Source organism: Pangasianodon hypophthalmus, chromosome 14 (genome assembly GCF_027358585.1).
Source record: "Pangasianodon hypophthalmus isolate fPanHyp1 chromosome 14, fPanHyp1.pri, whole genome shotgun sequence".
Lineage (NCBI taxonomy): Eukaryota > Metazoa > Chordata > Actinopteri > Siluriformes > Pangasiidae > Pangasianodon > Pangasianodon hypophthalmus.
Genome location: NC_069723.1, coordinates 2,306,465 through 2,334,107, shown reverse-complemented (window position 1 = coordinate 2,334,107; position 27,643 = coordinate 2,306,465). Strand labels below are relative to the sequence as shown.

The window sequence follows — 27,643 nt, the reverse complement described above, 5'->3', positions numbered from 1 at the left end:
CATGTACTGTGTGTGTGTGTGTGTGTGTGTGGAGATACGTTTCTAATAACCTCAGAGATTTATTTATTTATTTATTTATTCCCCTTTTTAAACTCATTAGTTTTTGTCCCTCATACACACCAGGAGTTTTCAGACTCTCTGCATTCAGAGACTCTTTCAGAGTGAAATGAGAATTAATACCTCAGCGCTTGTTGTGCTCGTCTCAGGCTGCGTCCACATTAATCCGGATAAATCTGAAGACGCAGCTTTTTCTCTACGTTTTGGGTTTTCGTCCGCACGGAGACGGCGTTTTTGTCCAGCGAAAACAAAGCTTTTTTCTAAAACACTCTTCCGAGTGGATTAATTTGAAACCGGCGCGCTGTAGCATGGACCGAGAAAACGAACATATTCTAATACAGTGACGTGTTTTTGGTCATGTGACCCGTTCAACTCAAAACGAACAACGTTATAGTCTTGGGTTTCCCCACAGCAACATCTCCACCTCTTCGTCTGTCCATTTAAAGACACTCTGTGCTTTTCCTCAACTCAGAGAGACGGAAAGTAAATAAACGCCTGACGGAAATGACGCAGGCCAAAGCTTCTTACGTTTTTACGCACGCGCCGTTTATCGTATGTAGACGTTTTCAGACGTTTCAGTGTGGACAAGCAATTTTTGGAAAACGGTTGAAAACGCCAGTAGACAGAGAGCGTCTTAAAACGAAAACGCAGTATTGAGATCTATCCAGATTGAGGTGGGCGGAGCCTCAGAGCTTGTTGTGCAGGTCTCGCGGAGACGCTTTTGTCGCGCTGGGCGTTGGGGTCGGTACGGCGTCACGGTGTGCGATTAAAGGAAATGAGGTCGACTTCAGTACAGGATGTAGAGAGGAAAGATGCAGAACTTGTGCAGAGACGAGGCGAATCTACTCAGGGATTAACCCTCGCACGTCTGTCGCCTGCACATCAGCAGGATGACGACTTTCTTCTTGATTTTAAAGTTTGCAGTTTTCTCTCCCTCTCAGATGGCGTCCATGCTGGACACGAAGCCGCCGATCTCTCGAGCGAAAATGATGTCCATTACCAAAGCTGGGATGAAAGCGATTAAGGTGAATTTATTCAATAATTGAACTTTTTTTTTTTTTTGTCTTTCCAACTTAATGCAATTGTGTTTATCAACTACAAAAAGAATAAAATTTTGAATGGATTTTTTTTATTGTGCATCATTCCAGTTCCATACATCTATAACATCGAGGATTAAATATTATCAAATTTTATGGTTACAATATGTCTATAAGGACGCTGCCGATTTTTCTCAAAAAAAAAAATTGCATAAAGACTCATTTTTTGTTCGATGCTGATCTGCTCTTGTTTTTTTTTTTTTTTCCCCCGTTTTCATCAGCTTTATAAACACGTTGTCCAAATCATCGAGAAGTTCATCAAGAAGGTGTGCGATTCAATACAACATCTAATAACATGATCACATCATATAGTCATCTGTATATATTTAAAAAAGAAAAAGGTTTATTATTGCGTGTGTGTGTGTGTGTGTGTGTGTAGTGTAATCCCGAGCTGAAGGTCCCCGGTCTCTACGTGGTGGATTCGATTATCCGACAGTCCCGTCATCAGTTCGGAGAAGATAAAGACGTGTTCGGGCCGAGGTTCCTGAAGAACATCAGCGCCACCTTTCAGAGCCTTTACGAATGTCCTCCTGATGATAAGGTGCGCAATTAGATATTTTCCACAGGGATTTTCTCTCTCCTGGGTTTAAACACATGATGATGGTGATGATGATGATGATGTGTCTAAATAAAGGATAAGATCCTGCGTGTGTTGAGTCTGTGGCAGAAGAACTCGGTGTTCAGTATGGACGTCATTCAGCCGCTGATGGACATGGCGTCGGCTCCGGTGGTGGCTGTTATGGAGAATGGTGGTACGCTGGGAGGTACGGAGACGCACGCACACACACACACACACATACACACACACATACACACACACTCGCATACCGACCCTGTGTTCATGCTAGTCTCTTGTGGATGTAGTTAAACTCCGAGTTGTAACGATACACTCCAGTCACGAGTCGATTCGACTCACGATACCGACTTCATGATTCTGATTCGATTCTCAGAATATTTTGAACGAACTTGAATTTAAAAAAAAAAAAAGATAACTGAAAAGACTCCTTTTTATATCTGACTCCTAAACAGTGCAAAACTGCATTTTTTTTTTTTTTTTTTTTTTTTTTTTTTTTTTTTTTTTTTTTTTTTTGGTCTGTATTAAAATTTTTTAAAAAATTAAAAATTGCTACGAACAGAGGTTTAATATTGTTAACAAATTGCGCTACAGGTTCACTGTGTCTTAAAAATAAATAAAAAAACATTTATAAATTCTCCCTAAAATTTAGATTGAATAAACAAAGTGTCTGACCCGAGGACTATGGAGCAGAACTAGAGCTCCAAAGTCGGCTAAAATGCCCGATTTCACAGGTAGGATCTAAATTTGCTGAACTGAAGAAATCGCAGCACTGTGTTGTGTGCGTACGTCGAAAACGAATGTCGGATAAATATTAAACATTTAACGAATTCTTCGTGAGGAAATATTGCTTACTTTTTCAATGTTATCGTGTGTGTCCTCAGGTTCTCCAGCCGAAGCAGTGTGTGTTCAGCCAACGCCAGAACCGTCCACACTTCCTGTATCTCAGAACGCAGCAGATCAGCAGAACAACGTGACGCTCGCTGCTGTGGCTCAGTTTCTCCAGTCTGCTCAGGGCCTCGACGTGAGTGAAGTGAACCTGAGAACATTAAGCACACACACACCCACACACACACACACACACACACACACACACACACGTCTTACTATACGTGCGATGTGACTAAGCGACAGTTTGCTCAGTTCCGGCCCACTAGCACCAAACGTATTACGCAAGAATAAACAAAATTAGTATGTCATTATCTTGGACAAAAGGAAATAAAGCAACTGAGTACCTATATACACCAGGTGATTATATTTAACCTCAGTAACATGTTAGAAACTTATCCTATCTCACAACGTCTTTATAGACTAGCTAGCACAATATATCGAAATAATCAAAATATTGCGATATCCATATCGCAAGGATTCACAATAACTGAATGATTAATACTTCAGAAAGTTACAAAAATCAAAGTTTTCGGGCGTTGCAGATAGCAGAGAACGCTTCTGTTCCTCAGAAGGAAGAAACGTATGTTGGTTATATCATATTCAGATTTTACATATATAAATAGATATAAATTTAATATAAATTTGTTACGCACTTATAGAATTATCGTACCGCAGATCGCATTATTTAGTTATCAAGTTATCACATTTTTCTTCAATGTAATGCAACTAGCTAGCTAATTAGCCACTAACATTTTCCATTTTAGTTACATCAACAAGCGAAAGCGGAAAAAACGTACTAAATCCAATTAATTAGCATTAATTTCTTTACAAAGTTTTGCGTCTGTTTCTCCTTGTGCTATTTTTCCCCCCTCGTTTGCGTTTTTCCCACCTCAGATCGATACGAACACTTCGCCAGTTCTTCACGATCTCCTGACGTTTGTTTCTTACGTAATTTAGTTACGAAAAATTCTGGTTTCTATTCTTTTGTCACCACCAGGGGGCGACATATTTGAGCGCCAGGAATGAAGCGTGAAGAAATCTGCGTCTGTTTCATGAAACTGTCATCGACATCGAAACAAGCAGTGATGAAACCCGCCATAATTTATTTATTTTAATTAGTTACAGCTAGTTGTAGCTACATATCTAATAATTTATAGGATGAGGCGTAATGGATCTGTATGTAACGGGACGGTCATGCTGTATGAAGAAAAAAAAAATACTGCTCTTTTTGTCACAAACGTACTTCTGACGAAGAACATGACCAGAAGGTAGACTTTAAACTAACAATGCCATAAAAAATGGTTTCTTGCGTGAACTTGACCTGGCGTGTGTTTACTGTTCAGCTCCAGCAGATTCTGCGGACTCTCCAGCAGGGAGGAGCTACACAGGCTAACACGGCTAACAGCGCTAGCACGGCTAACACGGCTAACATGGCTAACACTGCTCCTGCCCAACAGAATAGCTCAATCTCTAAGGTAACGCACGAACACAGGTTATAGTTATTTATTATGCATTCGTTGCTGTTTATATGTTTGTGTATGTTGTTAATGCAGTAGTTCCATGTAACCAGATTGTCTGTGTGTGTGTGTGTGTGTGTGTGTGTGTGTGTGTGTGTGTGTGTGTGTGTGTGTGTGTCCGTTAGGTGCTGCAGGACCGATTCGAATATGATGAGGAACCAGATGTCGAGGAACCACAGCAGATGGAAAGGTTTCCCGCTTCCTCCATGTAAGTACATCTGCAGTGTTATTTATTTATATTGCTGCTACAGCGCTGTTGAATTCTGCGTTCTGATTGGCTGGCAGCTCTGACACTAGTTCCAGCAGCAACGTTTCGATTAAAGCGCTAGTTCTAATACGTTATTGTTTCCGTAGTAACGGCCCGATGTGATTCTACGCAAACACGTTTAAAAACGTGTGGAACTGTTGATATGGTGAAGTTTTTGTTTTCCGTTTATGGAAGGAGTCTCCAGTGTCAGCGCTCTGTAACAGTCAGAGGTGAAGCTGTACATTTCTGAAGTTTTGCTACATGGGATAGTCTTCAGGACAGAGGCGCTTTGCAATTCGTTGTTTTTTTTTGTTTTGTTTTTTTTTTCCCCCAATAAAATGACAAGCTGCTTTTATTTATTTATTTATTTATTTATTTTAATATTAACTTCGAGAGAAGAACCGAGAGATGAGGGAATGATGTAAGCGTTTATAACGCAAGCGAATACAGGAACTAACCAACTAGTGGACATTCCACAACGTTAAATGTAACCGTAAACGGATAAAAACTACATGTAGCACTTCAGTAAATAAATAAATACATTTCAATCGCATACAAACTGCTGTGGTTTAAGTATGTAGTACAACACTTCAGGGCATGTCGTTATAGGAAAATAATCAACCTTTGGGTGGTAACATTAACTCTGCCTCATGTCATTTATTATTTTCCTATAATAGCATGCCCCCAAGTGTTTTATTTCTTTTCATAGCCGTTCATTTCGTATTTCTGTTCAGTGAGTAAGTTTTTAGCTCCACCCCCTTTCCACCCCTACCTCAGGTAATTTTTTATTTATTTATTATTATTATTTTTTAATTATTTGCAGTTTACAATCAAACTGAACCAAAAGATTCAATTTCACTGATTCAAACACGACAAGCTGACTATTAAGATTTAATTCTGGCTTTTAATTTTATTAATTTTATTATTTTATTAACTTTTTTTTTTATTATTTTGTGCAGAAAACTTGCAGATCTGCAGCACGCTCTTCAGGGTCGCCACCTTTCCAACCAGGTAACATGTTTGTTTTTGTTTGCTCGTTTATTTCATATCGTTGCTGTGAAGAGTCACTATGGACCATCCCTTGAATTTTCTACCGTAGGTATGTGACAAGGTTTTAGCTGTAGCTATCGATAAAGCATGTTATTGCTCCTTATCAGCCGAGGCGCAGAACGAAAAGCTGCTAGCAGAACATGCAGTCACCTCACGATTAAACGTGTCGAGAGAAAGTAAAGAAAAAAGTCATATTTTTACGTGATATGACATGGTACTTGGCAGCACACTGGAGCTTGTACTTGCTTGGTAGGCTTAGCTAATGAATATACATTCCACTTTATTAGGAACGCCTTCATTCATGTGATTATCCAATTAGCCAATACATAAAATCCTGCAGATACAGTTACTTCAGTTAATGTTCACAATCAAACAGCAGAATGAGTTAAAATGTGATCTCGGTGACCGTGGCATGGTTGTTGGCGCCAGACGAGCCGGTTTGAACACTTCATTGTGGGCAGAAACGCATTTTTGATGAGAAAGATCAGAGACTAGTTTGAGCTGGCAGGAAGTCAAATAACTACTCTTTACAACCGCGGTGAGCAGAAAAGCATACGGCTTACAGCAGTGTGCACAAGCTCACCGAATCTGTACAGTGGAAGATTTTTCCAAACTTCAACTGACCTTGACCTTTAAACGCATGATTTCATGCATTACTCGTGCTGCTACGTGATCTATCCGATTGGATAATCACACGAACATGTGGGCGTTTTTGATAAAGTGGGCGGTGAGTGTAATGCCGTTTGTTTGGTTGTCGAATTGATGCCTGTTCCGAAGTTTTGAAACTTTCCTGTTGTATTTTTGCAGCGCTCGAGTTCGCATTGTCATGATTTTTACTTGTTAATGCAGGCGCTTCCTCTCACGCAGATTGAACAAATTGTGACCAAACCTGATAACACCACCACTCGCGCCATCGCAGAACCCCACACGGTACACGTCTTTAACATATTTCCTCACCTGTAGTCTCATTCCTACATTCAGTTTTAACACCCTATACAGCCGTTACTACTTTTATACACTGTACACAATGAGGTGCTGTTATTAAGCTTGTGTTGATTTATCGCTCGTGTGTATTTATAGCATCTACATATACGTGTGAGTGTGTTTGAAACCTCTACAGTGCTTCTCAATAGATGTATTACTCACATCTTTTTGTCTAGATTGTGATCGTGAGTGTGTTTTTGTTTTTCTTCAGGCTGAATCAGGTCACTCCAGGAGAGATGACCGAGAGAGGAGGTACAGCAGGAGGTCACGGTCAAGGTAACAGAGCGCGATTTTTAGGTTTACGCCACATTGTTAGCTCGATGTGCTAATAACGTGAAAGAAAACGTTGTAACGTAATGTTAGAGAATGTTTCGAATTAAAAATGAATGTTATATCGTAATAATGAGTAACTTTGATCATTAATTGTGATATTTGTAGGTTTTATCAACTATAAATAAACACTCGTGTTAAAATAGACCAAATGCTCAGGTGTGTTATAGTATGAATATCTGTTTTTAATAAGTATTCTTTCATAATCCTTCCCATAATGCACTTCAGATTTGTTCCCTGCCGTGTAATCTCTGCAGGTCACCCAGGCGGCGCTCGTCGTCTCGTTCTCGATCTCACTCGCGACATTCGCGGTACCGGCGCTCTCGCTCTCGTTCCCGCGAGCGTCGGAGGAGTCCGCCGAGATCACGCGCCGAGGACAGGCGAGAGATGGAGAGGAGAAATAAAGGATTCCCGCCTGTGAAGAGAGAGACTCTGAGCGGTCAGTGCGAGAGATTTATTTATTAAAAGAAAAACTGATATATATTCAAGCTCTAAATAAATCACATTTAGGGATGCTAGAGTGAAATCAAGTCCAGATTCATCCGACATGCAGAAAGATCTTTGTGCAGTATGTAAGGGAGTAAGTATGTGTGCTTATTGTGAAGTGTGTGTGTGTGTGTGTGTGTGTGTGTGTGTGTGTGTGCGCGCGCAGTGTGCAGCACGACTCTGTGGCTCGGGCAGCTGGATAAGAAAACGCAGCAGCAGGACGTCAGCAGTCTGATGGAGGAGTTCGGCCAGATCGAGTCCATCAACGTGAGCACACAACACCATCTTCCTTTCATTTCAATATTCATTTCAGCTAAACTCATTTCCTTTATATATTATTATAGTAATGTGTGTATCAATAGCTATAATGTTGTGTATTAAATCATTTTATTCTGCGATCCGAAAAGAATGAATGTTTTATACAGTGTATATAAAGAACATTTTTAAATGAAAATTTTCTTTCAAAGAATATTATGGAAATTCAAAAGAATAATCGAACAGTGCCAATTAATAACTTCTGAAGTTCTTCAAAGCAAACAGTGACGTTGACTCTCACAGTCGTAAATCAAATTCTGGGGGAAAAGCGTCAGGTGTTAATGTAGGCTATAAAAAATAATTCTTCAACCTGCGCAAAAAGTCTATTAAAAATAAAGTCGCATCCTCAATGTGTATATATTATATTTATATTTACATTTTTTTTTAATGCTTAAGATGATCCCTCCCAGAGGCTGCGCCTACATCGTCATGGTTCACAGACAGGACGCCTACACCGCGCTGAATAAACTGAGCCGAGGAAACGCCAAGATCAACCACAAATCCTTCAAGGTACAGCAGCCTGCTTTTCTTTTTTAAGTAAACGTGATCGTGTATAGTGAGAGTGTTTTCATAAATGGTGTGTGTGTGTGTGTGTGTGTAACAGTCTCTTCTGACTCTCTCAGCACCACCTAGTTGCACATTTTTATGTTGATGTCGTTCTGGATCACCGTAAGGCATGAAGTCAAGGCCTGTGATCCTAGAGACTGCGTTAGATGTTCTCTTAGGGATATTTTATTATTATGGTTGATTGACATGTTTGATATCACGAGTGTACAACTGCGTACAGCTAACCTGTATGGTGAGGATGGCTAGAAAGAAACCGTTCATTTTCTCTGGGATTCAGGTCAGGGCTTGGTGAGGCCGCTCCAGTACTTTCACTTTGTTGTCTTTAAGTCATATTGTTACATCTCTGGAGGTATGTTAGGATCGTTGTCCTGCTGGAAGACTCGGGTGTTGTGTCAGTATTTCTAAATAATCCTCCTTCCTCATGACGCCGTCCGTTTTCCGAAGTGCACCAGTCCCTTTTCCAGCAAAACATCCTCTCCAATGACGCGATGCCGCCACCCCCGTGCTTCACAGTTGGGACGGTGTTCTGCGCACCATTTTTCCTCCACTCTTCTTCCTAGCGATCACCTGCACACTTCAGTTTGGCTTTTTTTTTTTGGTATCTGATGCTTCCAACTCCTTCACCATTTCCTTTGTTGTTGTCTTGTGGTTCAGTTGAACATTTCGGACCAAAGTGAAACAAAGCATAACGACTTCTAATCGACATGTCTTATTTATACACATGAACTAATCACTAACTTGTTGCCATTCGGTCACGTTAGTTGCTCAATCGGACTTTTTATGCAGCTGACGTTCACAAGTTTTAGTTGAACACCTCTGTTCTGCATAGCGTCTAATTAATGGTACGTTGATTAGTTTCAGGTTTGTACAGTATACACCTGTTTGACATGTAGACTGTGTGTGTGTGTGTGTGTGTGAGATCAGATTGCGTGGGCGATGAACAAAGGTGTCGGAGGTCGCTTTAAGAAGCACTGGAACATGGAGCTGGGCGTGACCTACATCCCCTGGGAGAAGCTGAAGGACGCGGAGATCGTGGGTTTGCGGGAGGGAGCAGTGCTCGACCAGGAAACACTCAAACCAGGTACGGTCCCCACACACACACACACACATTTAACGTTTAAACAGATATCACAGAAAGATATGAAGCCATGTCTCCTACCCCATACATAGTGCCCTAGATGTGGGAGAGGAAGCTCCCTAGTCCTATAGAAGTGCACTCAAAATGATGACTCCTACACCCTATGTAGTGCACTACTCAAAAAACTATGTACCCTACCTTGTGTGCTTGTATGGGACTGAGCTGAATGTCGCTCTTGCACACTAAATAGTGCACGTGTGCTACATCGGGTAAGAAATAATACACTTCCGCACCGTACATAGTGTATACTGTCCAATAGGGAACCACCCCCCTGGATGTGTAGTAGTTAAAGTAAGTAATACTGGCGCTTATACACTATGTAGTTCCCTAGGGAGCAATTTGGGATTCAGCATCCTAGACGCTATAATGCGCCTCGATCTCGAAGATCCATTTTAATTCAGCAGTATAATTTTTTTTCATTTTTTTATAAATGATTCTTTTTCTTTTCTGGCACTTTATTTACTGGAGTTGTTGATCACTAATGTAGAGTGGGCCTCGATGCTTGCCGAGCTTGTTAAACCCGTCGGAGACGGCGGCGAGGGACCTGAACGAGAACGCGAGGGCGGAGCTGCAGTCGCGTCACAGGTAAAAGGTCTTAATGGAGTATCTGATCAAATACTTGGTATCTTTTTTTTTTTTTTTTCCTCCTGCTCTCTTTTCATTCGTTTCTTCTGGAGGTCAAGTGTTTGTCTACGTGTCGCACGTGCATAAGAGCGTAATCCTTTTTTATAACAGTGTGTCATTTTGCATTACACAATACGGTTTAGCACGTTAAGACTTCTTGTACAGTGCATGGCTACCGTCAACGCGTCAACATTTTTAATGTCAGTGTTGGAACTTAATAAAAAAAAAGGTTAGCATCATGACTGTTTATTTCCCCTCAGTGCTTTCATTCTGTTTTATTCATTTTGCCATGGGTAAAGGGTCACGTGTATTTATGACTTACACACTTATCAGAACAAAGAAATCCTTGAAACAAGTATTTTCAAACTTCAGACATCAACAAAGAGCTGCCGGTTTATTACCACAGAGACACACTGGTCTACATTTACTGAGTAGCCCGATTTGTCAACACACACTACTCTGTTTATCGAAGGAAACGGAGCCCCAGTGAGCAGATGTTATTCTCAGCAGAGGAATGACACTGACATGGTGGTGTGCTGCTATTATGACGATATTTAACTCTATACACTTACAAAGTGGACTTATCTGGTAGGTGGACTGGGGGGGGGGGGGGGGGGGGATGGCCAATGATTACAGGTCAGTGAACCCAATAAAACGATTAGTAAGTCTGTGTATATGTGCAGTGCCTTGCATACGTATTCATCTCCCTTAACCGTTTCCACATTTTGCAGTGTTGAGCTGAAATGGACTTCATTTAGATCATATGCCATGAATGTACATAAGTAGAAGTTATATGATTGGTTGAATTGAGTCAACCTGTGTGCAAATAGTGTCACATGATCTCACTGTAAATACACCTGTTAGAGAACATGCTTAAACAAACCGCATAATGAAGACGGAGAAACTGTCAAAACTGAAAAAGCATCAGTCAGGATTTGGTAATAAAACAAAAAGTACAGTTAAATCCGTTATTAAAAATGTAAAGAACGTGACAAAATGGCGACTCTGACTAGAGGAGGCCGTCCACCGAAAGTCAGTGACCGGGTAAGGAGGGCTTTAGACAGAAGCAACCAAGAGGCTACCACCACCATGCTTCACTGTAGTTGGTGCTCTCAGGGTGCTAAGCAGTGTTGCGTAAGGCCTAAATGTAAAACATTAGTCTCCTCCGACCAGAGAAACTTTTCGACATGTTTGCTGAGACTCCGACACGCCACACGGGATTCACGTGGCTCGCCACGCTTCCTTATAGCCCAGCTGTGTGGAGTGTCTGGACTATGGTTGTCCTGTGAACAGCATCTTCAATCTGAGTTCCTTCAGAGTTACCTCTTTGAGGAAAGTCCTGCTGTTATATGGTCATAAAGTAAGTCAAAGGCAAACAGGGAAGTTAAAAGTAAATATTTATTTATTTATATGGAAAGCACCTTGATAGGATCTAATCCATGCATAGAGTTGTTGAAGCAGAATACAGATCCAAGATAGGGTTGTTAAAGGACAATCCGATCCAAGCTTAGAGCTGTTAAAGCAGAATCCGATCTCGGCATGGAGTTTCAGGGTCTTGCCTGAGGACTCGCATTTCAACTTTCAGCTTTCCAGTTCTGAGCTAAAGAACTGCCTCCACGAGCAGTGTGACGATTGGGAACGACTTTCCCACGTGACATTCTGTAATGAAATAATCACATCACGGCACAGTGCATCACTTGAAGACAAACGGTGACTTCAAGAACACGCCACCATTTTCAGAGGAAATCACTGGAACTTTCAAGCAGGTGGGTTTTTATTTTTATCAGAAAGAATGAAGGAAAACGTCTGTGCAGTTGTAACCTGTGGTGCATTAAGCAGGGTATGTAGCTGTCTTTAATGCTGGGTGCAAAGGACCAGAAGCCATGACCAGCCTATTTATTAGGTGGTTCCTTTTCCTGCAAAAAAAAAAAAAAGTGGCCTGTTTCAATACAAGCACATCAGTCAATATCATTTTTGATATAAAATGATAAACTATTTAACTACGCCAGAATTTCTGTCTTCAAATCTGTCCTCATTTGTTGGAAACTCTCTCTTTGAATTTTCTCAAAGCCCCAAATGTGTGATTTCAGCAAACATGACAGACAAGTCAGCAGTCGCTTCCAGAGTGGATTGAAACGATTTAACTTTACACATCTGTCACACATTCCCTGTCATAAAGACTTCTTAATAATTTAGCGCACTTTCGAATTTTTTGCATGTAACATTTACATTTCTTAAATATGCTGAAATATGCTTTGGTTAATGTATTAAATTTCTAATTAGCAAAGTGTTAAAGTTTTCAGCAATGCTATAATTAACCTTAATGATACCAAAATATGCACAAGTACAAACTACAGCAACAGTAGCAACTAGAAAATTTTAGTTATTAGCAGTAGTGATGGTAGTAACTAGCTAACTAGTAATTAGCTAATATTAAAGGTGGGTTAGGTAAGATTTCTGTGGGGAAAAAATGTCTCTAATGGTTAAATAGGTAGAATAGTGTAAGATTTGAATGATTTTTTTTTTTTTTTTGAGCCTGCCCCATTTCCACCCGTGTACATACAGCTCCGCCCCCAAAACTTTTAGCGGTTCATCTAGAGTTAGCATGCTTACTTGAGTTACAATGAACAAGGACAGTCATGACATCACTTTCAAGCTCACCTGGTTATTCAGCTGCTCGAAAGCCGAGTTACAAATCTATAAACATGTAACTTCTCCTCATAATATGAAGGGACGTTGGGGGCGTGTCCATAAAATGACTGGCAGGACGCCAATCCAAATACATTCAGGACTGGAAATCCGGGTTTCCAAACTGTTTTGTTTTTTGTTTGTTTTTTTTTCTCTCCCCCAGCTACATAATACACTTGTTTCAGCCATTTTCTCTGAGCTATCATCATTTCTACATAATTTTCTACATGATCTATTCTAGTAAGAAATGAATAATATTGGCTACTGAAGTTTTTAACGAATGTTTTCTCTTCTCTGTGACTCAGTAATTCTGACGTCACCATACAAGCGGAATCTGACGTTTGTATCCGAGAGCTTAGACAGCGTTAGTGAGACTGTTTTTATATATTAATTCATAAAATTGAAGAATCTGATTTATCATTGTGCTGCTTTATGTTTTAAGGCATACGCTAGTTTATAATAACGCGCAGGTTTATTGCGTGTTATTTTTCTCCCCTGGATTTTTGTTTGAGGGTTTTGAGTTTTGAGGTACGGGACAAGTGATCCATCTCCTCTCTCCAAGCACTAACCCTGAAGGATGTAAACTGATTAAATACCTGGCATGTGTGGAATCCAGCTCCTGGCCTGCTCACGTTCTCAATGCATTTATTGGCAGTTTTCTAAGGTCTCGGTTTTGCCATGAAGGCAGCATCGAGGAAAGAATTTCCCAGAACAGAATAAAGACCAAAACTATCCGTTGTACAATTTGCAGGTAAGTTCAACGTTCAAACATCTTTGGTGTCCATTTTTGGATTCCTGTTCCAGCAATTCTGCTACTTTAGCTAAACTAGATATAGATATTTTAGCACCTTTCTGGTTAAAGCACGTCAAGTCATTAACAAAGCACAGCTTTTAGGTCGAACTGATGAGGCTGCGCACAACCCATCTTCAGTGTTCTAGCATCAGATGCTTTACTTGTACAAGTGATGAGTTCTTGTAATATTTGTATCATGTTTAAAATGAATTTTCTTGAACAGCAGCCGTGACAGTTTGAGGGATTTTCTTTTTTAAAGCCACTAAGATTTCCACCACAAGAAAGTCTTAAAGGACGGACGACGTTGTGTTTTGTGCTTCCTCACTAACAAGCTGCGTTTTTATTAGCTTCAAGAGGAAGAGCTATAACCTAAGTTGTAACAGGAACTAACTTGTTTAACGAGACATTCCGCAAACATGCAATGTGATTATAAACTGATAAAATCTACAATGTGGTGGTGGTCGAAAAGGAAAAAAAAAAAAAGGAGGTGTGACCGTAATTTGCATTTTGCTGTGGTTTAAGAGAAATAAAATAACTTAGGGATGTGGTGTTATTGAAACGTTGCTGATGCACGATGGCTCAAATGTCTCTTCTTCTTCTTCTTCTTCTCGAATTCTCTTAACTAGAACCAGCCTCAGTGGAAAAGGGAATGAGGAAATGGGAGTAAAGTCACGCTAGAGTGTGTAGGCTGTCAGATGACATGCGAGTAAAAACGTTCTGCGTGCTGGGTAAAGATGAAGAACGTACTCTTTACCTTGTTTTTCCCTGCAAGCGTTCAGTTGGAAACGTTTTCTACGACAAACCATAAAAAGGTCTCCCGAAAGGATTTTCGTAAGCCATGGATTCTGGGAAACACGGACGACTGATTACCGATGTCGGATATTTTTGCGCTGCCGTAGGGAACGCGGTGATGGAAAGGTAACCACACACTCGCTCACGCCGGAGAGCAACTCGGATTTGGCCGCGGTAATCATTCCACCAACGCTGGTACAGGGATACGTAAGAAGGGAACGCAACAACTTCTTTGACCAATGGCGTCATGTTGCAGTTCCCTCACAATATCTCTCTTCTCCTACACTAGACAGAGTTAATGGTGAGGAACATGTTTCTGCAGGAACACGCTGTGGGCTATCAGTTTCTCTCACACAGCTAGCATGCTAACATCAGAACTGTAACATCAGGTTGGGGGATTTAGTTGCGACCGCTTGCACTTAAACAGCATCATCCGGAGCACGCTATCCACATCGAGAAAAACGTTGCTTAAATCATTTCCCTCGCACTGCGTACCGAGTCCTGTTGCTAACTAGCTAGCATGTTGGCGTGTAGATGGCGAATATAAAACCTGATATTATAGATTTATTTACACACAAACGGCTTGAGCAAGAACAGTTTACAAACGCACATCACCCCGCTACCTCAATGAGTAAGGAAGTTCCACACTTGGAAAAGGAAATCAGCAGGTTGCAGCAATGCCTTCTGGGTAAGTTGTGATCCTGAAGTCTACAGCAATGTGAAGTTGATACTTCAGCTAGCTCCCGTAAAGCAATAAGCCATAACAAATGGAGCGGTGTAGTAAACAGGGTCGATGCTGTTTTTCGCTTCTATCATAGAGTTTTCGGTCACCTGTTAGCCTCAGTCAAAAAAAAAAAACAACTTATTTTTTAAATAGTTTAAGTGAGGATGGTAATTCTACACCAAAACTCTTCACTTGGGGGAAATATGGAACACTCTAAAGTTTGTTTACGTCGAAGATCCGCCTTCAACTCGGCTACGTAAAAAAGCAAAATAACAGCTAGCTAGTCTTTGCACTCATAAACAAACTTTTGTTATTAAACAGTGGTTTCACACACATCATATATATATATGCCAAGCATCTGAAAATTTGTGGTTGTGGTTTTAGATTTTAAAGAGAGACATACAAAAGGAATTGTTCAGTAGATTGTCGGAGGCCCAGTGACCAGGCTTGAAGGAAACCTCCACCCCGAAAAATGTTACGTGTGTTTATATTGAAATATTTGCAATTGTGCAATTTTTGCTTGGTGCTGTATTTCCTTTCTTCTATATATTTCATATATATAGAACAGAAGTTAGCAGTTGTGTGCCGTGCTGCCGTCACAGGGGGATGATGTTATTGCTATCGCGGTTACAATGGCATTTAAAAAGAGCTAAAGATTCAAAGATCTCATACATAAGGGGATGATGATCAGGTTTAAACGAATGAACAAGAGACGTTTGTGCAAACAGCAGACTGACCGTCCCAGAATGCAGTGCAGCTTCACGACGCCGAGTCTTGGCTAGTTAGCAATCTAAGTGATGACTAGCGTGATGAAAGTTGAAGCTTTGAAAGCTGATGCATTTGAGCAGAACGTTAAAGAACTAAAGCGCCGCTGCATCGCTCTCTATCTAGAGGATGAAATCCCACTGCACCACTATCAGCAGGTAGAACGGCATTGTGGGTAATGTAGGAACCTGTTAATCAAAGTGAAACTAGACCAACATGTTAAGAAAAAAAAAAGATCACATGTTAATTATGGAGATTAATATACACGTTGTTCAAGGTGGAATTTTCCTTTGACTGCATTCACACTACCAGTCAATGCACGCTTATCGCCTTGATCAGCTACATCATCACATAACAGCTGATCTGGTGCAGGTTTCCCCGAGGGGCTAACAGCGTTTCAAAAGTGGTTAATGTTACTCGAGAGTTAACCTGTAATATCCGCAGCAGTGCAGAAGCTTGGGTGTATCAGTATGGATATGAAAATCACCAAGTGCTGGTTTGCTTTCGGAGAAACAAGTGGAACATCTGGGACAAGAAACGAAGATTCAGAATCATTTAATCAAACAGCTGGGACGGTTAACACTCTGGATTCTCCTCACCTCCTTCTTGAAGGAACTGGAGAGTTGGTAAGCAAGTGAATTTTTTTTGTTTCCCCCTCCCCTTGCACCATCACCTCTTAGCAATATAGATTTTATAGAAGTACGCACAAATCCTCGATCTCTGACTAAGTCCCCAAAACCCTTGAGCACTTTTTTAAATTTCACTTTGTTACTTTCCTCTCAAAAACCTGAACGTGTCTGTAATAAACATTTTATAACTTCACATTTTAGAGACACTGACTTCATTTGGAAATAATGGAATAATGGAAAGTCAGTACATTTGCTCCTGTTGTAGTAGAGATGTGGCCTTAATTAACTTTAATCTAATAAATCTTTTGTGTACAGATTGAGAAGTTGTCATAATTAATGAGTAACTGTTGCCATTTTGGACTGTTTTGGAAAAGCAGTGTATTCTGGGTAAGCTGTGCTCTTGAATTCAGCAACGACTTGATCCTTCTCTCGAGCTGATTCAGTAAAACGAGGGAATTTAGGAACGATGTGATGAGGATTAGTTGCTTAGCGACAAAGCTCAACATTTTTCAGCATTTTTCTAGTGTCATTAATAATCAGTAAAAGTGTTAAATCAGTTAACATTAACCAGGTCTTTAAATATAAATGTAAAGCCTTAAATTAAAGCATTTCTGACAGAAACCTGCAGAGATCACGAGTGTTACAAACTGAAAACTAAAAACATAGACCGATCAGTCGTAACATTAAAACCACCATATATTGTGTAGGTCCCCTTGTGCCACCAAAACAGCTCTGACCCGTCGAGCCATGGACTCCACAAGGCCTCTGAAGGTGTGCTGTGGTGTCTGGCAGACGTTGGCAGCAGATCCTTTAATTCCTGTAAGTTGCGAGATGGGGCCTCCGTGGATCAGACTTTGTCCAGCACGTCCCACAGATACTCGATTGGATTGAGATCTGGGGAATTTGGAGGCCAAGTCAACACCTTGAACTCTTTGTCATGTTCCCTGAACCATTCCTGAACAGTTTCTGAAGTGTGGCAGGGTGCATTATCCTGTTGAAAGAGACCACTGCCATTAGGGAATACCGTTGCCATGAAGGGGCGTACTTGGAACAATGTTTAGGTAGGTGTTATGTATCAAAGTTACATCCACGTGAATGTCAGGACCCAAGGATTCCCAGCAGAACGTTGCCCAGAGCATCACACTGCCTCCACCGGCTTGCCTTCTTCCCATAGTGCATCCTGGTGCCATCTCTTTCCCAAGTAAGTGACGTACACGCCCCCGGATGTCCACATGATGTAAAAGAAAACGTGATTCATCAGACCAGGCCACCTTCTTCCATTGCTCCATGGTCCAGTTCTGATGCTCACGTGCCCATTGTAGGAGCTTTCCGTGGTGGACAGGGTCAGCACAGGTCTGCAGCTACACAGCTCCATACGCAGCAAGCTGTGATGCACTGTGTGTTCTGACACCTTTCTATCAGAGCCAGCAGTTTGTGCTACAGTAGCTCTTCTGTAGGATCGGACCAGACGGACCTTCACTCCCCACATGCATCAGTGAGCCTTGGGTGTCCATGACCCTGCTAGTTCACCGGTTGTCCTTCCTTGGACCACTTTTGGTAGGTACTAACCACCGCATACTGGGAACAACCCACAAGTCCTGCCGTTTTGGAGATGCTCTGACCCAGTCATCTAGCCATCACAGTTTGTCCCATGTCAAAGTTGCTCTTACACTTGCTCATTTTTCCTGCTTCCAACACATCAACTTCGAAAACTGGCGGTTCCCTTACTGCCTAATATTACCCACCCCTTGACACGTGCCATTGTAATGAGATAATCAGTGTTATTCACGTTACCTGCCAGTGGTTTTAACGTTATGGCTGATTGGTGTAGTTATGAGCAGGGATTAATGACGACTGATTTTCATTTTGGTTCGTCCTGAACAGAAACAGTATCTTTACATTCCTGCTCCAGTGTGCCACGCCCTCCTGTTTCGTTAGAAATAAAAGAACCATTAATACCTTTCTTTACTTGATGATGGTCTACTCTGCTTATAGGAAGCATAGAGTATAAATTTAAACAAAAGAACACTGCATTAAACCTGAAACATGTTTACTTTAGCATTTTTTAGAGCATCCATGTACTTTGCAGTGTGATTTGTTTGCTAAGGGAATCGTAGTAAAAATACTTTCTGAATACTTTGTATATGAATTTTCTTGCCGTCAACCCAATAAAAACAAACATACAAAAAAAACTGAAAACCCTGACAATAGCAGCTATCTAACATCATATCTTCCTGTAGCCAGGCGTGCAGGAAGTGGTGAATTCTGGACAGGAACTTGGAAAGGCATGTTTTAGGTTTCACATTGAAACAGGAAAATGACGTCATTACCTGGTTAAGCACTTTTTTAAAATGATTTGTGATGAAAGTATTTCTCTCTGGAACAATTTAGAGTGTTTTTGTTTGCATTCTTTAAAATTACGTTCCATGAAAAATTTCATTCTTTTCGGTTTAGTTTTTGTTCCCTGTAATGCCTCTAACCTCTGGGAGCAAGTGTTCAAGAACTGTTCATGATTTCTGAATTGATGCAAATGGTGAAACATGATGGATTTTTTTTTTTTTTTTTTTTTAAATCTACGTTTGAGTGGGAATTCTGCTTTATGTGATTGTTCCATCGCACATTTCTCATCTTTTGAAAGGAAGCATTAATCAAGGCTGATAGTAATTATTGACCATGTGTTTGCAAGTACATGTGTGAAATTCTCCAAAAACACAAAAAAGGTCTTATTGGTGCTACACGCACATCTTGGCCATAAAGTAAGGTTTGTGAACACGACCAATAAAAACCATTTTATGAACCTGAGAAGTCACATTATTATGGATTTATGGTGGTACAATGGGGCAGCGGATGATGTTCCTGCCTCACAGTTCCAAGCTCTTCGGTTTGGTGTGCGTAGAATTTCGCATGTTCTCCCCGTATGGGTTTCTTCGGTTTCCTCCCAAAAACATAGATCGGCACATTTGTCCGATGTGTGAATGTGCGTCTGTGGATGGTGTCCTGTGATGGACTGGACTCCCGTCCAGGCTGTGTTCCCGGGATCGGTTCCGGATCCACCACAAACCTAACCAGGATAAAGCACTTACTGAAAAGTTATTCGGAGCCCCAGTTCCTGCATTGCTGAACGTCACCATCCATCGTGATCATTCTCAAATGAGCAGGATTCTCACAAATAAACTCAACTATATGTTAAGGACCCCCAAGGCTGTATAAAACATGTTTATTATTATTATTATTATTATTATTATTATAACTTACAAACTGTTCATACGGATCCTAAACTGTATACACTCTTCATTTTTACATGTAATCCAATGCAAAGTTATGCACATGCATGGAGCAAGGTTTGGGGTCAACGCTCGAACAACCACAACAACGAGAAGCGAATTTTTCAATTATTTCCGTCTCCGTTTACGTTACCATAAAACGTCCTTACGAACAGCAAGAACAAGGAACAAAGACGTTGAAATATAAAATGCACACATTATCCATGTTCTAATGTTACCAGTATTAAAACCCATTGTCTGGGAGTAAGTGCTAGAACACGCCTCGTCACAAAGCGCTGTCTGCCCTCTTCCGCATACGTGAGCTCAAAGACGCCCACGATTGGTTAGTGTCGCACTAACTGACAGGAGAGAAGGTTAATCCCACCCAGAGAGCACGGCCAGTTTTGCTCTCTGGAACTCCTGGCTACGGACGGCTGTGGCAGCGTCAGGATTTGAACTCTCAATCTCACGATTTCCATTTTTCTGACCACAGGCTGCAAACAGGAATCAACAGGTAAATCTTTATTTTTTTTCTCACCACTTTCGGCTCTGGTTCGTTCATTAGGGATCTAAATCTATATCCGGATTTCTGTAAGGCTGCTTTTGTGGCCATCTTAAAAGATACGAATAAAATGGAATTCAATTTGACTCACCCGTATCTGAAACTTTTACTAACTAAAAGTCTACTAGCTTACACTTTACTTTACATGTTTACTAACTGATAGCTATCGGTAGCTCACATGCACTTACGGTACTTAGGTCAGCGTTTACGTCTTCGTATGTAATATTATCTAAAATATACAGCTAAGATAGCTTATTTAGTTCCCTAAAAAGGTCTTGTAAATCATTGTAAAGACTTACTTACAAAATGTCTAATAATGAGCTGTTTATTGGAGGACGTTGCTGCATTACCTTCACACACACACACACACTGTGGATCATCCTGCTGGATTGGAATGGGGTAAGATGATGGATCAGATGTGATGATCCCAGTCAGACCAGTGCTAGCTAGCTAACATTTCTTAAAGATGTTACAAATGTTTGACTCGATTCCTTCCAGTAGCCGTGGTGGAACCATTAGCACCTCAACCTCAGGCTGAAACATAAGGGATGAATCTTGTTCTTGTTCTACTGGATTACAGGGAAAGTAGGTGGATGCCTGGTCTGGTGGCATTTTCAATTTCATTCGGTTTTGGTTGGCTTTAATCAGGTAAGGTGGTTCTGATTGGTCAGAAGGTTGTTGATTTATTTCCTATAGCAGCAGCTCTGACAGATGTGCAGCTGCAAATCACAGGTTTAAAGTACGGACGGCGCAGACCCTATAGCCAGGATCAGTATCGGGCCAGCGTACAAAAAAAATAAAATAAAATTTAAAAAAGTGGATCAGATAGGGGAAAAATTACAAATTTGATCCGATTCTGTAACAAATAGAAATGATTGGATTTGGATTATGGGAAAACATGTTCCGACATTTTATTTATTTATTTATTTGGGAACTAGAAATGTTTACATATAAAGAGACTTCATTGTATTATTTTTATTAGGATTGATTTTTATTATATTTATAAGTCATATTTGCAGTGTAAATGATTTTTGTGTCAAAGCTGTGGTTTTGTGTAAGTCGTGTTTTTTTGTGTAAATTTTTGTGCATTTTGAAGTGCTTCAGTTTAAAAAATTTTAAAGTTTAGTAGATTTTAAAGGAAAAAATATGGGACTGGTATCGATATCAGCTGATACTCGTGGTGTCAGTATCACTATCGATATCGGAAGAGAAAACCACCTCGAGTGTATATTAATGCTCTCCATTATATGTGTTCCTATAGTAACAGCTCATTCACAGGCACTTGTATGCTGGACATCCTACATAATCTAAGCCTCATATTTATTTAACAATGGAAATGTATTGTAAAATAATTGTTGATATTGTGAAGTTTTCTGCTAGAAGATGTTTATTTAATATTTTTGTAAGGAGTCTCCAGTGTCAATGCTTTGTAACAGTTCCACCACTGGAAATTCAAGAGTTTACGCTGTTGCGGTTTATCAATAACGTAACAAGTTACTGTTTTTTTTTTTTTTATTTATTTGTTTGTTTTGGTCTTATTATCTTCGAGTGGGGAACAAAGAGATGCTAGTGAGGGAACGACTGTTTGTACCTGCTTCAGAGTGGGAGTGAACGAGAACTGACTTTTAACTGTGTAACTATAAACAGATAAAAAATATGATGTCATTCGTTAATTAAAAAAAAAAAAAAAAACAATTCTAACATTGTTGACAGATACCTAATTTAGAGAGAAATGCACACAGTATCCTGCAATCATTCCTACTTAATGTCGCATAGATACTGTTGGAGCTGTAACGTTAATATTAGCTAGGCTTAACAGGAAGTGAGGAATGTTAGTTTAGCAACCAAACCTATATAGTGTCTTACGATCAAGTGGTGATTGGCTGATCAAAATTTCCATCAATTCATGGACATTTGTTATGTAACGTTTGTTACGTTTGTTACGCACCTACACACTCATGTTTGTATCCAACTCCCTGATGTTTTTAGCTACACGTTTGAGTACATTCATGTTTTCGACCGTTTTAGGATTTATTGAAGTATTCCTCAAGGAGATTTCTTGCCCCTGAATAGCGCAGACGTTTTCACTTCTCACCTGTGTTTCGTTTTGTCTATCTGCGTGTCCGTGTTTAACGTTTCTGTTTTGTTCAGGACACACAGACCCAGGGAGGAACGATAATAAAAAAAACGAAGCTTCATGTGCACGGGTACGCTTCTCTTAACCAACGTGAGTGATTGTGGTAAAAGGGACATTTTGAGCTGAATTGGGTTTATAAATGTGAGGTGTTACATTTCCTCCACCTGTTAGCTGGACACACCTGCCTTTTAGCAGATCGCTGATTTTTGGGACTTCAGTTTTTGTCAATATTTAAGATTTTAGACATGAAGGTTAAAGCCGTGTTACTATAACATCCAAAGAGATGGCCTGCGAAAACCCGACGTGACACTACTGCAGGGTTACGGCCGAAAGACCAAAATCTCCAAAAATGTAAGGAGGTTTATCCAAACTGTTCCACTGACTAGATTAGGTTTTGGTAGAAACTATGTCTGAGGACTTTTGTTCTTGAGAAAAGACATAGCAAGTAAAGTGTCACAAAATAGTGCCACTATTGGCGCTACAAGTGACAGGAAGTAAATAGAAGGTAAAGGGTGGAATATCCATGGGTGGAAATCTGTCACATAAATCAAGCTGTTATGTGTATCGTTATAAGCGAGGGAATTTTTTTACAGTTACACTGATGCTTTTATCCAAAGCATTCCTAAAAGCGTGGAAATTTTTGAATAGTGATATCACAAGCTTGAGGTTTTTGTTCAGTGTGACATGAGTAAAGAAGATTGTGATCAGGGTTTCCGTTAGATGCTAAATCCCGGTATATGACCAATAAAATGTCCGGACACAGTGTCTACTTTAACGGACAGACAGATTTCGAAATGTAAATAAAGTAAGTAACTTCTGTTTTTATATAAATTCTGTAAGTGAATTCTGTTTTTTTTTCTGTTTTATGTCACCGGACAGTGATTTGATTTGAAGTACATATAATTTTTAAATTTTATATTTGGCTCTATCCGTTATCACCCAGATGAGGACGAGTTCCCTTTTGAGTCTGGATCCTCTCAAGGTTTCTTCCTCATGTCGTCTCAGGGAGTTTTTCCTCACCACCGTCACCTCTGGCTCGCTCATTAGCGATAAATTCACATATTTACAATATATTTTGAATCCATTTCTTTCTGTAAAGCTGCTTTGTGACAATGTCCATTGTTAAAAGCGCTATACAAATAAAATTTAATTGAATCAAATTGAAAGTAAGTGAAATATTATTCCACACCTTTTATTCAATAATGCATGTCTCTTTAAGTGAATGTAGACGATATCCTGAAGGAAGAATAGTCACTGTGTTAGTTTGCTAAATTATTCCCAATTTTCTTGAATATCTATTTTTATCTGATGAAATTAGACAGCTAGCAAAGCACGCTTCTTGGCTAAATAATACTAAATCCGCTCGTCACAGGGGTTTGTGTGAGGGACGGGCGATCTGGTTGGTCTTATAGGTGGAACTTGGTCCTGACATTTACAGAAATTCCAGATTCATTATTCAATTACAGAATGAAAAATTCCTGTTACACACTCGTATACGCTATATTCATGTCTGAAATGAGAAATTTTCTCTGACTCAGTCAGATACTACTTTCCTGAGTTCCAGAGATCAAATTTCCTCTTCCTTGTGGAACTCAAGGCGGCTGATATCGAGACCTACCTGCAGATAGTCACCGTACAGTCGTGTGGTTGAACAGACAATGGCGAAACTGTCAGCTCTTAAAGGTTTCTTGCTAAAAGCACGTGATTCTGATCAGCCTAATCGAGACAGTGAAAATTAAATACATTTCAATCTAGTTAAAACAAACATAAATAAAATAGTATTAGCAGTCGTGTCATAAAGAAATATTTTTCATTAGCGGAAAGTTTTCTCGTTCTCTTTTATTTGTGTTTATTTAAATGTTAACTGTATGCAACAAAAAAAAAAAAAATCGTTAAAAGTTAATTGTACTCGGTGTCAATCTTGTATAGCTCAAAATTTCCGTGTATTCTCGCAGCAGTAGTAATAAACACAGAACCAGAATTATACTCAGAATTTACTCGCGAAACTGCATCGTTTACGGAAACTCTGATTGTGACATGCTGCTGTCTAGAGAGATTCTTTTCCACATTCCTTCCATTAAACAGTAAAGTGCATTTTGCATGTAATGCTTGGGCCATAACCTATTGCAGTGCATTGTGGGATTTCATAAATACCCTGGGTATTCTTCAGTACACTTTTTAGACATGAATACGTAACAGACGTAGAAGTAGTGCACGGTGTAGTGAATAGGGCGTGGTTTCGGACACAGCGGTGATGAATACGTTATAGCATTAGTACTCTACGTAGTAAAGTAATGATCACATGTTGCAGATAATACAGCAGTAAATAAACCCCTGACAACTGAACACATCACGACTGAAGAGGCAGCGGTTGAGGAATTGATGGTCTAGCATGCTAATAGCGGGTCCATGACGTAAATCGGGGGTTTTAAATATACTTTCTTTGGTACGTATTAATTTCTGTAGTACAAACACTTCAGGAAGTTTTCTTTCTTTTCTATCACCTCCTTCCGAAAACCAAAACGAAGTTTAAAACGCAGAATCATAAAACATAGGTGACGTTTAAAACAGGTCCTATCAGAGAAGCAGCACTTGTTGCTATGAAATTATTGAGTTCACAGCACAGATACAGCCTACAGACATGTTATGGTCATGTGACCTGCCAATCATCACGCGCTACAACAAGCGATTATAATAAAAGATCAAAACAATCAGTTCGTATTTAAATTAGACGCAGACAGCGCGAGTCTTGTGAAGACACACCCATTTCTGTGATTTATACAGAGATCGTTTATTTAATCTTAATCGATCGTGATTCTTACACACGTCCTCCAGCAACGTTACTTAACACACTTAATGTTTACAAACTTTATTACGTTGTATTGTTGCTTAAAACTGACTAAAATGCTGTTTAAGACTGCAAAGGAATTTTTATTTTAACCCAGACATGAACAAATCTGCACTAGGGAATATATTTTCTTTTGGAATAGAATAGAAAGTTTTTATTGAAACTACTGAAATTATACAAATATGATGTATGTATAATTTTCTATGTTTTTTTTTTTTTTTTTTTTTTTTTTTTTTTTTTTTTTTAATTTGTCTTTAATGTCGATGCTCATCCAATTTTCCCCTTGTGGGAAGATGCCCACGTGGGAGAAGTCTCCTTCCCCTGAGCTCCTTCTTCATCACCCAGACAACACTTCCTGTCTACAGACTACAGTGACTTCTGAAAAAAGTATTCAGACCCATTACGTTTGCAGCTCTAGACACGCTAATCCATAATGATGAAGCGAAATGTGATTTTAGACCTTTTTGCAAATGTATAAAAAAAAATCTCAATGAGAGATTTCAGCTTTTAATGAGTATTCAGAGCCTTTATTCAGTTTGAGTCGTCTTGGGTAAGTCTCAGTAAGCTATGCACTCAGTTCTGGGTCACTCAAGGACATTCAGAGACTTGTCCCAAAGTCTGAATTAAATCTGTAACACGCAAAGGTGTAGGGGTATGAAGAAATCCAGAACTCACGAAGTCTTGCCAACTTTTAACTTTTAAGCCTTGTTTTCAGTAGTCTCTATTTCCATGTTTTGACTCTTTCCTTTGTTGATCTATTCTGTTGGACTGTTTCATCCATTTGTGAAGTTCGGCGTTTGACCTTTACACACGTTTTGACGCTGATTTTCTAAATAAACCTGCTGCACATGGATTCTCTCACAGTCGCGTCTGATACAGACGTCGTTTCTCGTCTTGGTATTGAAAAGCATTCTCATTCGCAGTACGTCGTGACATCTGTGGCGAACTCTTAACCTCCTCTTTTTTTTTCAATTTATCAACTCCAAACTCACTTTCTTATATCCTGTATTATATTAATCCTGTATCCTACTCATGTGCATATTGATTATGCATATTGATTTGATTTTTTGTGTTCCTTGTCATCTCAGGTGTCTGCTGTAAGCACAGAGTCTGGCGTCGAGCGCACACACACCCTGCCAGGTACGAGACCTTAGACTGAAAATCTCACATTAATATGTGATGCTGTCATGATCGCGTAGGGTTCGAGCACATTCTAAAAATATTAAACACAATTAATCCGAAGGAATCAGAATCAGGCAAATATAGTCTAGCTCCAAAGGCCATAGTGATATTTGCAAACATATTACGAGTCATTCTGTAGTTGATCTCATGATGGTTCCCTCCCTCCAGATGTCACTCAGCTGTAGTGAGTTAGCATTTATAGCGTTTGCTGCAAATTTAGCTTTGTCGTCATTGTTGTCGGCAAAAAAGTGGCCACACAAAAATCCATGCATTTCTCATAAACATTCCAATAATGTAAAAAAATTTTACACGTAATTTTGGGATTTTGGGAAAATGCCCTGGGGATGTTTAATGATTTGTCCAAATCTTATGAAATCTCTGAAAGTTTCTGTAGAAATTATTGGAAAATGTAAAATATTGGAGAAGTTTTGAGGTTTTTTTTTTCCCTTAATCATTTCCATGGACTTTTTCAGAGATTTTAAAATATATAATGTGATTTTGATTCTCTCAAAGTCTCAGTAATTCCTGAAGAAAATATGAAACAAATCCTCAAAATCCAAATCTCATTCATGTCCGAAAAAGTCAATGAAAATTATTAGAAATTGCTGTGAAATCTGTGGGATTTTTTAATTTCTAATAATTTCCATAGACTTTTTTCAGAGATTTAAATTTTGATTTTGAGAAGTAATTAACCAAACATCCCGAGCCTGTATTCCCAAAGTCTCAACAATTTCCATACATAAAAATTTGTTAAAACCTCCGTAAAAGTTGATTTTTGTGTTTGTGTGTGGGTTTTCTCCCCCAATAAAGAGTTCCATAGACTCTTGCTTTTGAGAATTCATTAAACATCACCAAAATCTCAAACATTTCCCTCAAAACATCATAAACAATCCTCAGGATCCCCCAAATTTCCAGGAAAACACCTGCTTTCTGTTGTAAGAACAACATGTACAGTAAAATAATCTCTGGACGTGTTGACCGCTGACTTCCCACACTTTCCCTAGCTAACTAATTTGCATAATATGCAAGAGACATGAGATTAGACCACAGAGAACACACACACACAAGTAGCCAGATCCAGGTTGTGTGTTAATGGGGTCCAGATGTGTTTATTTATGTGTGTGGTATTCATCCAAACTCAAACGTAGCCACAGACAGAACAAAAAAAAAGCTTTCGCATGAGGACAGGATAGCGACTTAACACAGGCATGCTAACATTAAACCCCTAGCAGCTGGAATCTTTAATACAGATTAATACAGTACACTCTCATTACTAAAGGTACCTGTACTTTTACTAGTTGCTAGGATGGTACTATCAAGGGTGTCTTTATATCTTAAAAAAAAAAAAAAAAACAGTGTAAGGTATATAATTGGACCTTAAGG

The 27,643-nt window shown here is 39.6% G+C and overlaps 1 protein-coding gene across 3 annotated transcripts in view; it reads left to right on the top strand.

The window, feature by feature from the left end:
- The window catches only part of scaf4b (SR-related CTD-associated factor 4b), a 33,239-nt gene that overhangs the window by 3,667 nt on the left and 1,929 nt on the right, over positions 1 to 27,643 (top strand). The window contains exons 2-17 of one of the 3 annotated variants that reach the window (XM_026943287.3): positions 999 to 1,082; positions 1,376 to 1,420; positions 1,534 to 1,695; positions 1,789 to 1,918; positions 2,613 to 2,752; positions 3,963 to 4,094; positions 4,262 to 4,344; positions 5,343 to 5,394; positions 6,301 to 6,363; positions 6,629 to 6,693; positions 7,005 to 7,186; positions 7,400 to 7,500; positions 7,945 to 8,058; positions 9,040 to 9,196; positions 9,741 to 9,838; positions 26,167 to 26,218. In XM_026943287.3, coding sequence (XP_026799088.3) covers positions 999 to 1,082; positions 1,376 to 1,420; positions 1,534 to 1,695; positions 1,789 to 1,918; positions 2,613 to 2,752; positions 3,963 to 4,094; positions 4,262 to 4,344; positions 5,343 to 5,394; positions 6,301 to 6,363; positions 6,629 to 6,693; positions 7,005 to 7,186; positions 7,400 to 7,500; positions 7,945 to 8,058; positions 9,040 to 9,196; positions 9,741 to 9,838; positions 26,167 to 26,218 — 1,660 coding nt within the window. Of the gene's footprint in view, positions 1 to 998; positions 1,083 to 1,375; positions 1,421 to 1,533; positions 1,696 to 1,788; positions 1,919 to 2,612; positions 2,753 to 3,962; positions 4,095 to 4,261; positions 4,345 to 5,342; positions 5,395 to 6,282; positions 6,364 to 6,628; positions 6,694 to 7,004; positions 7,187 to 7,399; positions 7,501 to 7,944; positions 8,059 to 9,039; positions 9,197 to 9,740; positions 9,839 to 26,166; positions 26,219 to 27,643 lie in introns of all 3 variants that reach the window. The other 2 variants (XM_026943286.3, XM_026943288.3) reach the window with 2 other exon arrangements.